At 35.9% G+C, this 10833-nt stretch overlaps 1 protein-coding gene across 1 annotated transcript; it reads right to left on the bottom strand.

Annotated features, from left to right (window-relative positions):
* Positions 1–8817: 8817 nt before the first annotated feature.
* On the bottom strand, positions 8818–9773 carry LOC125855220 (uncharacterized). The gene is made up of 3 exons (XM_049534917.1): positions 9427–9773; positions 9204–9336; positions 8818–9117 (listed from the first exon to the last, which is right to left on the bottom strand). The coding sequence occupies exons 1-3, from the start codon at positions 9771–9773 to the stop codon at positions 8818–8820; spliced, it is 780 nt and encodes a 259-aa protein (XP_049390874.1).
* Between the last annotated feature and the right edge of the window lie 1060 nt (positions 9774–10833).

Genomic DNA, 10833 nt, shown 5'->3' with positions numbered 1-10833 from the left:
GATGGGTAATTTTTAGATAATTAATTTAGTTAGTAATTAATGGGTCAAGTTCCATAATTTATTTAAGGAAAAAGGGCCTGATATACCCATCAACTTTGTCATTTGGAGCTGATATGCCCCTCGTTATGAAAGTGGCTCATATTTACCCTTACCGTTATACAAATGACTCACATATACTCGTACCATTACAAAATGAGCTCACATATACCCTTCATTTAACGGAAGTGAAAAAAATAGTTTTAAATTTATATTGTTGACTTTTTTTTTTTTTTTTAAATCATTAAGGGGTATATATGATTCTTATAGCAAAGTCCAAGGTACATTTTAATCTTTTTCGTACATAAATTATTTTTGACTTCTTTGATTATCATTATTTGAGTTTCTTATTCTTATTTTATTTTTTTCTTTGATTCCTTAGGGTAAAGAAAAAAAAATTGAACTTATTTTTTGTGGCTATTTTATAATTTAAAACTATTTTTTTGTCTATATTGTAATTTAATTTTTGTATTTGAAGAAAAAAATTTGGTCATCTATAATAAGTTTTACAAGAATATTAGTGAAACATAAATAAATTTGACCATCAAAATAATAAATCTAAATTAGTCATTGAAACAAAATAAAGTCAAAAAAAAGTTTTAAAAAAAGGTTTGAAGAGGATTAAATATACCCATATGGAATTATATTTTATTTTATTTTAAAAATTAAACGAAAATTAATTGTTTCCATTTCCGTTAGAGAAAAAGGGTATGTGTGAGCCATTTGTATATAAGTAAGGGTATATATGAGCCACTTTTCATAACGAGGGGTATATAAGCTCTAAATGACAAAGTTAAGGGGTATATTAGACCCTTTTCCCTTTATTTAATACCATATGCCACTTGACCTATGTAAAAGAACGAATTCAAATAAATGAGAATTGATATTTTGAGTCATAACTCAAACCAACCGCAACGTCCTACGAAAAGGAAGAACTCACCTAATCAGGTAAACATATAACCAAAACCTTAATCTTGTACCTATGTATAAGGATATACATTACAAATAGGTTAGTTCTACAAACTGTTTCCGTAATGATAAATTGATTTCACAAACAGTGAGTTTTGAAGTTAATTTATTTTAATAATCATATTATAATTCAAGTTTTGATATATTGATATAGGTAATAAAATATTAGATATATTGTATTACACGAATACCATTAGAATTATGATATTGGAGAAGTTGAAACATAACCCTAGGCTTGAAATTTGGAAAAATATGAGAGTTGACATGTTAATTGAAATCAAGATTAGGAATTTGATTATAGATTTGGGTGAATTTTTAGGTCCAGGCTAGACATGTAGTAATATGGGTGCTGTTAGTTTCAAAATCTTATTGTGATTATTTATTTGAATAGATTGCATTGATTTGGAAGCTCTAAGAAAGGGAAATGCTCAAGTCTCAGAGTGGTTGTTTAATTATTTGAGGCAAGTGGATTTCTCGACCCTTGTTAAGTGTATATAATTGTGTATATCCTTGTGGCGTGTGTTGGGGAGTAATGAGTCTTGGTTATGGGTTGGCTTGTTCATATTAAATAATACTAATAATGAAAAATGAGTAATAAAAGGCAGCATGATTAGTTATTGGTGTGTGATGTGTTGAGAATAGTTTGAAAGGCTTTTTGATTCATTGTTGATGTTGTTTCACGATCGTGTTATTGTGAATTGTGCATTGTCATGGAAATGGTCATCTCCTCATTAATTGTGTGAGCATGTCAATTGAATTGATTCAGATATATGGTTGTGACAAGTGTTATGTGAATTGAGGAAGGATAAAGAACTAAAGAGGATATACCATTTCGAGGGACGTGTCACGCGCCATGACGGATATTATGATTTGAGTGATGTGTCGCGTGTCGCGACGAATATTATGATTCAAGGGACATATTGTACACCACGACAAATTCTATTATCAAAGGTCATGTTGGACTCCGCAACGGATGCATGGACAGATATATCTATCATGGGTCTCAGACTGAGAGACAGTGAATGTGCATCACTAGTGAGGCATGTATTATCATATTTGACATTGCATTTCATTGTATGACATATCTTTATCATGGTGAATTTGTGAGTGTTTTTCTTTGGAACTTGTGTTTGATGACTTTATACAGTGTATTATTAATCTGAAATTGTCGGAGTGTTGTCATTGAGCTATGAACTATTTAAATTGTGCACTATTAGGTTGGGCTGGTTTTATGCAGGTTGTAGTTGTCGAGGTTCGGTTGGAGTGGTAGAAGTACCCATATTTCATACTCTTAACTTTGTGTTTAGGAGTTTGCTTGCTCAGTACCGTGTGATTTGATACTCACCTCTTACTTCTACATATGTGTAGGTTACGAGCCTGGATCTTTGTGATACTCTCAACCCTCTTCTTCTAAGGCTTCATGTGGAGATTTGTGAGGTAGTTGTTTGTCATCTTAGTGGACCTTTTTACTCCTATTTATGATTTTGTTCTACTTTTGAGACTTACGTATTTTCTTTCGAATCTATTGTAATACATTACAGACTTGTGCACGTGACAATCAAGTTTTGGGGATTTAGTTAAGTTGACTTGTTATCCACATTTTAATTGTTTTAAAATTTATTTTTATTTTATTTCCACACTTTATCGTAATGATTAAGTTTTAGGCTAATTTGTCTTGGTGGGATAGGACGAGTGTCATCACATCCAATTTTGATTGTGACAAATGGTATTAGATCCCCGGTTTATTGGTCTCATGTGTGTATAAGTCAAGTCTACTAGAGTCTTGAGAATCAATGCAAAGATGTATGTTGCTTATCTTTGAGAGGCTATGGTGACTTTTAGGAAAAAATCTCACTTCTTGAATCTCTATCGTACGTCTTTGGACCAATTTGATTTTTATTGCTTCGTTCCATTATCTCTCACTTATAGTGATTACTTGTGAGTGGCTCTTCAAGTGAGCAGTTGGTGTGTTGCGTATGGCTTGAATGTTAGATCTGGTACTAAGATGGAAGTGATAGACTTACAAAAACGATGTGTGGTCATATTTGGAATGTTTATAAATTCAAAGGGAACAACTAAGATGATGGCTCGACAATGCATTTTGAGGATATTTGAATATTGAGGTTGAACAATGATTTGAGAGACTTCGTGAACTGTTATCTTTTTTGGGTTAGTTACCTAGTAACGAAAACAATACTTGTGTGGTATGTACGATATCTAGAGTGGTTCAACAATTGGAAGTAGAATAATTAAAAAAATGACTAGATAATAAACACCGTAACTTTGAAAACTACAGTTAGTAAAGTTGTCATAACAAGTATGGTTGCTTAGCGTATGATAAGAATGATATTGGGCTAACTGAAGCAATGATCTTTGTTGTAGTTTCATAGATTGGATGTGCATAAAAAAGAGTCATGATACAACCTCAGTGGTACCTATGATATTTGGTTAGAGTTATAATGTGTGTTACTTCTTCTATTGACCTGATCTGCGAATGAATGCATGTCGCTTTAGGCTTGAAACCAAATGAATTTGGTAATGTTTTGCAACTTCTCAATAGATAAAAATGTGTAGGTTATCTAGTATGATCTTTTCAGTAAATATGATGTATTCTAGTGGTGGATCTAACGAACTTTCATGGTACTAATATTATATGAAAATGGGGGCATCAATTAACAAGTATGAATACTAATTACTTAATGAGTTATCAGGTGTATCATCTACTGGTAATGAGGTTCGATGTTGCAATCATATTTGAGAAACCAACTGGGTTGTACTATGGACGCTTGAGTTAGGCATCGTGTATAAGAAAAATTATAGTGGTGGAACTATGAAAAGGTATTAATATGTTTAAGTTGTGAAATGTACTGCGAGAATTCTGGGATTGGTGGTTAGGCAATTGAGGATTTTAGTAAGAAAGTGCATATAAATTGGATTAGTCCTATGGATTGGATTGGTATTGTTGGGTTTGAGGTGTCATGTCAATGATAAGGTTGACTTCATGGTGATGGCAAGGGCTACTGAGCACGATGGTAACACGAGTTCGTGATGGATTGTGATTGGGATGCAAATATATGATCAGGATTACTGGTTGGACATATTATGTTTGGTAATGATGACTTGTGAGTATGTAAGGTTGTGGTTTGCTACTATTTGCTGAGTAAGGTCGTATGAAAAGCTGTAGGAGATGCTGAGACATCGCTCAAATAGAATTGAAAGGAGCTAGAGTCATAATGGAAGAATTATTTGGATGTAGTGTAGCCTTCAGAAGAAGGCGAGAGCAAGGGTGTTTACTCTAATTGCAAGGAACAAAGATGTATCTTTAGAGGGTTGAGAATCGGGTTCAGAGACATGTGGTTCCATCTCTTTCTCTATGGTTATGGTAGTAGTGTTACGTATTCATCAGATTGGTTAAAAACTATTGGGTAAGATTTGAGAAAGAAGTCTACATACGTTTGACTCGAGTGTGGTGATAAGTTCTTTTATGATTTCCAGTTTGGTAACTTGTACAATTGGATATTTAACGAATGGTGCAATAATGTGGATGGGGAGGCAATCAATGATAAGCTAAGATAAGTGAATTCATAAAGATCTTCAATGTATGAGCTAATGTTGATATAAATAGGATTGGGCTACACGGTTTGAACTCAAATTTCAAGTTTTTCATTGCGATTCTTCATTCGTGGTAGTATGTTTTGTTAAGGTATGGATTGGTAAGATAAGAAATGGTCGATCACATTGGGTATTAAGTATTTGGAAGGACTTGTGCATGCTTTGGGTCATAAATTCAATTACTTTTGATTGTTAAAGGACCTAAGAGAGGGTTCCACTTAATGTTTTGGTTTAAAAAATGAGGTAAAATATCATGGGTTCTTGGTGAAATAACAAGCTTGATAAGCGAGTTAGCAAAAAAAAATCAAGAATCTAGTATATTGAAGATTTGAAGGTAATGGAGTTTGCGTCATGGAAAGAGTTTAACAAGGGTAAATGAATAAGACCTCTCATATCTGGACATTTGGTTTGGAGTTGAAGGTTGTATGGATTTTTGCCTTTGAGTTCAGATATGTTTATGATATGTGAACTAGTTCAGCACAAACTTACTAGGGGTTTATCAACGACTTTTCTGAAGATTGAGTTTTGGTTTGGATGACAAACAATGATGTGTGGAAGATTTTGTGTTTGTTATGTGAGGCAAGATTATTCAAATTATGATAGGTGAATTATGGATGCGCAATGGTATGGGTCTACAGTTCTACATAGTTATTTAGAATTTTAAGGGGGTTGAAACTACTCTATTGATGGGACTACACAGGTTGTTATGATGCGTTACATAGAAACTTGATGGTAAATAGAGATATGTATTCATAGTATACATAATTATTGAGGTGGCCAAGAATTTCTCTAAGTTTTGACATGATATGTATGACCGTGTGAATGATATTTGAAACTTGATGTGGAAAATTGTGTGGAGTAGACTTTGGACAATTCAATAGCTTTATTTCGACGGAAAGGTACTAGAAGATTTGAAATGTGTTTTATCAACCTTGGGTGGGATCCATATCTATCATGGAATGCTTTCATGGAAAGAGAGGGAGCCATTGTTTGAAATTTTTGGAGGCAACAATGTGTTTGCTAAAAAACTTTGATACTAGTGACGATTTGAGAGCAAGGTAAATGGTCAATGTGGTTATGCTATTATGTTAGTATTAAGAGTGCTGGTTTTAGTAGAGGACTATGAGAAGTATGTGGGTATTGATAAATTGAATATGTGTATGATTTTAAAAGGGATCAAATTAGTTGATTGTGGATAACTAAAAATTAAAGAGATGGAGTCAGATGAATGAAAATGTTTGATATGGGAACTATGGTAGGAGTATCTTGTGTTATTGGACCTTGTTTCCGTACATTCTTATATGACCACCTACTTCGTTTTGGACATGGTTTGGAATATGATTCACAACATATGCCCACGCTTGTTTCCACATCTATGGGTGAATCCCTAGTGGTGAATCGGATGTACTAATCTTGCGATTGTCCTCTTGGTAGGGTAGCATCCTTGGGCAGACTTGGTCATTTCAGTTATAGAAGATTTGGTATTGTTTATGATAGTTGAAGTATACTAGTGGTTCTACACACATAACTTTGCTTATAAGAATTTATAAAAGAGCTACCATAAATATTTATAACTAATACAAAAATTAATATACAAATAAGTTGCCTCATTATTAGCTACCAAACGACATTTATAATATTGTAAATAATGTATCAATTTTTATAAACATTTATAATATTGTATAGAAGATATCTACATATCTTTTACACCATTATATAAAATTATATAATACATACAAAAACTGAACTTCATCTTCTACGAACTCCAACCCACATCATATGAAATTGGTCAAAAAACTATCAAATATAGCTCAAATCTTTATAAAATAATCTTAAATTTTAGCCACAACTTCAAAATGGTATCTGTGGACACCCAATTTTGACATTCTTTTCTTCTAAATCCATTATTTTCGAGCTTCTAAAGTATCTTGTTTTCACAACTAGTTTTACTACTACAACTATTTGTCATTACTATTATTATCATCGTTGTTATATTTCTATAATTATTACTAAAATTTATGGTTTATTATCGAAATTACTATTATCACTTTTTTTACATATTTTTTTCTTAAATAATGATTGTCGTCATTATATTTCAAGTTTTGTCATGACCCAGACCGTCGTGATTGGCACCCACACTAACCCTCCGGTGGGAGAACAATTACTACAACCCAACTAAACAAAGTAATGAAAACTAGAACATTTAAAGATACGGAAGCACATTTAAATGTCTAAAGAAATATCTCATAAACTCTGAAGTTTAACCAAAACACCTATCAAAACTATTGCGGAAAAGAACCCCTAGAACCTGAAAGTCATTGTACCAAAACTACTAAAATGAACAAGTCTAAGAAAGGGGTACAACCCGAAACTAACATAAGCAAAAGTACTAGAACAGTCTAAGTCCGAAAGGAATGGACTAAACAAAATTGAAGGACCCATGGTAGCCTGAAAGAACTGGCTCACCCTTGAATTCGGTCCCGATCACTGATTTCCTAGCTGAGGTCTGTCTGTAGCCGCCTGAAGATGCCCTGTACTCGACAAAGAACGAGCAAGTGCAGTATCAGTACACAACCACAATGTACTGGTAGGATCACACAGCTATTCCAGTATGCGAAACATAGGCTATCAATCACAACATAGTAAACACGACACATACATAATACATAATTCAGTTATCAATTCAAGAGCAACATACAATTCCCAATATCAACGACAATACACATGGATGTCATAATCACAATGGTCCTCTCATGGCACCCAAACCCAAACTGTTAATGTGTTGGAACGTGACACCTGATTCAATATATGTGTCGGAACGTGACACCCGATCCAATATATGTGTCGGAACATGACACCCGATCCAATATGTGTGTCGGAACATGACACCCGATCCAATATATGTGTCGAAACACGACACCGATCCAATAAATGTGTCGGACGTGACACCCGATTCAATCAGCACAACCACAATCACAATCACACCCATAATGAACATTACTCCTAATCATACAATCAAGTATTAGGTTCATGGAATACAATTGTTCATTCATACTCACTTTCAATAGGTTTGATCTACATCTCCGCATTCACATACATGCATTCATACATTGAAGCAATTACCGACATATATCACACAAACAGGAAATCAAACAATCACCTACCTCGAAACCAAGCTTGAATCCTCCTAAGACACTTGAGCCTTCCCTTTCCGGATTCTTTCCGCTTGTTTGTGGTCTAAAAACAAACAATTAACGCAATGATCAATAAATGAGGCCTAATTTACCCAGATAAATCTATCTATCTATCCATGGCTAAACCCAAGATCCTAATGTTTAATTAGGGCTTTTCCCACCATTAATTTCATATCAAAACCATCCCCTAATGATAATTGCCCAAGAATCTATGTTCTACAGATCGAAAAAAATGGATTAGGGGAGTAAAAACCTTACTTTTAGTGCTAGAAGAGGTGGAAAACTGTCAAGAACTTATCTTGAGTCATCTCTTAGCTCTCAAGAATGAAATTTTGCAGAAAATAACATTTTTGGGGTTTTTACCCGATTTAAGTTGCAACTGGCCTGCTACAGCGGACCCCTTCCCGCCACAGCAGCCCCGCCCTGCGAGATTAATCCCACTCTGGCGGATTGACGGAGATATAAGCTCGGAATTTGGGTTCCAAGCCCCCATTTCACAACACACCTTCAACCTTAGACGTTCAAAAACTACCCTTTCACGCTAAGATCAGTTTTGAGAGTTCTATTCTCCCCAATTTGATTTTGTAAGCCGTACGGGCTCCTTAACTTCTTGTTTATCTACTCATGTAATCAAATTTGTAATTAAATCTCTTATTCATAACCAGATTTCCCTACACCTCACCTGACTCAAATTTCTTCCGAATCTAGACTAGGCTAGGAATTCCCATGTTACTACCCAAAAGTTTTTCTAGCCCAATTTTTTTCCCCATTGGCTTTTCAACAACGATGGGAACCGGTCGTTACAATAGATACAAATTTACCCATCGTTCCTCCTCGAGTGATAAACTAGGAAAAACTGGCTAAAGTAAGGATAGAGTAGTACCTGAATCGTTGAACAATTGGGATACTTGTCTCACATGTCCTTCTTGGTTTCCCAAGTCACTTCCTCAACCGGATGATGCTTCCATTGAACTTTCACGGACTTTATCTCCTTGTTCTTCAGCTTTCAGATATCACGATCAAGGATTGCTACTGGTTCCTCTTCATACTGAATGTCTTTATCTAACAAAACTGAGTCCCATTTTATTATGTAATCACTGTCCCCATGATACTTCTTCAACATGGACACATGAAACACTAGATGAACTCCAGATAAGCTACGAGGTAAGGCCAACCTATAAGCCAATGGCCCTACACAGTGAAGAATCTCAAATGGTCCAATGTATCGAGGACTAAACTTGCCCTTCTTGCGGAATCTCCTCAGCCCTTTTATAGGTGACACTAGAAGAAGAACTTGTTCACTGGCCTGAAATGCCATGTCTCTTACCTTACGATATGCATACTTCTCTTGTCAACTCTGGATTCTATAAGCTTAGCTTGGATGCTTCTTACCTTATCCTGAGCATCCTTCACCAAATCAAACCCCAAAGGTTTAACATCTCCAACCTCAAACCATCTTATGGGTGATCTACATCCTCTCCCAAAAAGTGCCTCGAACGGTGCCATATCAATGTGGGAGTGGTAACTGTTATTATAGGAGAACTGACACAAAGGTAGGAACTTATCCCAATATCCTCCAAAGTCAATCACACATGCCCTCAACATATCTTCTAACGCTTGAATAGCCCTCTCTGACTGCCCGTCCCTTTGCGGATGGAAGGTTATGCTAAAAGTGAATTGAGTGTCTAACTCCTTATGCAATTTTCCCCAAAACTTGGATGTGAACTGTGTACCACAACCTGAAATGATAGGAAGGGGAACTCCGTGCAACCTCACTATCTCCTTCACATACACCTTAGCCAACTGCTGCATATTATAGTCTACTCTGACTGGAATGAAGTGGGCTGACTTAGTCAGTTTGTCAAGCACCACCCAAATAGAATCAAACTTTCCCAAGGTCTTGGGGAGACCAACCACGAAATCTATAGCTATCATTTCCCACTTCCATTCTGGAATTGGCATTCACTGAAGCAAACCTGCAGGCCTTTGATGCTCATATTTTACTTGTTGACAGTTTTGGCACTTAGCCACAAACTCAACTATGTCTTTTTTCAAGCCAGACCACCAATAAATTCATTTCAAATCTCGGTACATCTTAGTCACACCCGGATGAATGGAATACTGCGAACCATGGGATTTTATCAACATTTTCTAAATCAAGTCATCCACTTGGGGAACACAAATTCTTCCTTTAAAGCAGAGCACACCCCCCACATCAAGAGTCGCATCTTGTGCCTTGCCATACACTGCCTTCTTTCTGAGCTCATTAAAACTTTCATCCTCAAACTGTTTGGCCTTGATCTCCTCAATGTATGTGGCCCTAACCTCAATACTAGCTAACACCCCACCTTTTTTTGAAATGCCCAACTGCATGAACTTAGACTCCAAGGTTTGTATTTCCTTGGTCAAAGGTCGCTTGGATACACCCAAGCAAGCTAGACTACCCATACTCACCACCTTCCAGCTTAATGCATCTGCCACCACGTTAGCCTTACCCGGATGATACTGGATGGTAATATGATAGTCTTTGAGTAACTCCATCCACCTTGGCTATCTCATATTCAGGTCCTTCTGAGTGAATACATGTTGTAGGCTACGGTGATCAATAAATACCTCATACTTGACATCATAGTAATGCCGCCAGATCTTGAGGGCAAACACTACCGCTGCCAACTCCAAATCATGCGTCGGGTAGTTTCACTCATGCACTTTCAATTGTTGCGATGCATACTCTATGACATTCTTATCCTACATCAACACAACACCCAAACCTGAATGTGAAGCATCACAATAAACAATGAAATCTTTACCTTTTGTCGATAGTGCCAAAATATGTATTGTGGTCAGAAGAGTCTTGACATTTTGAAAGCTCTCTTCACATTTGTCAGTCCACTTCAAAGGTACCTTCTTTTTGTTCAACCTCGTCAAATGTGTGGCGATAGAAGCAAAATTCTTCACAAACCTACGATAGTAGCTGGCAAGCCCCACAAAACTCCTAATTTCAGTTATAGAGCTAGGTTGG

Source organism: Solanum stenotomum, chromosome 1 (assembly GCF_019186545.1).
Source record: "Solanum stenotomum isolate F172 chromosome 1, ASM1918654v1, whole genome shotgun sequence".
NCBI lineage: Eukaryota > Viridiplantae > Streptophyta > Magnoliopsida > Solanales > Solanaceae > Solanum > Solanum stenotomum.
The sequence above is the reverse complement of the archived record's forward strand: the minus strand, read 5'-3'. Positions and strand labels throughout refer to the sequence as shown.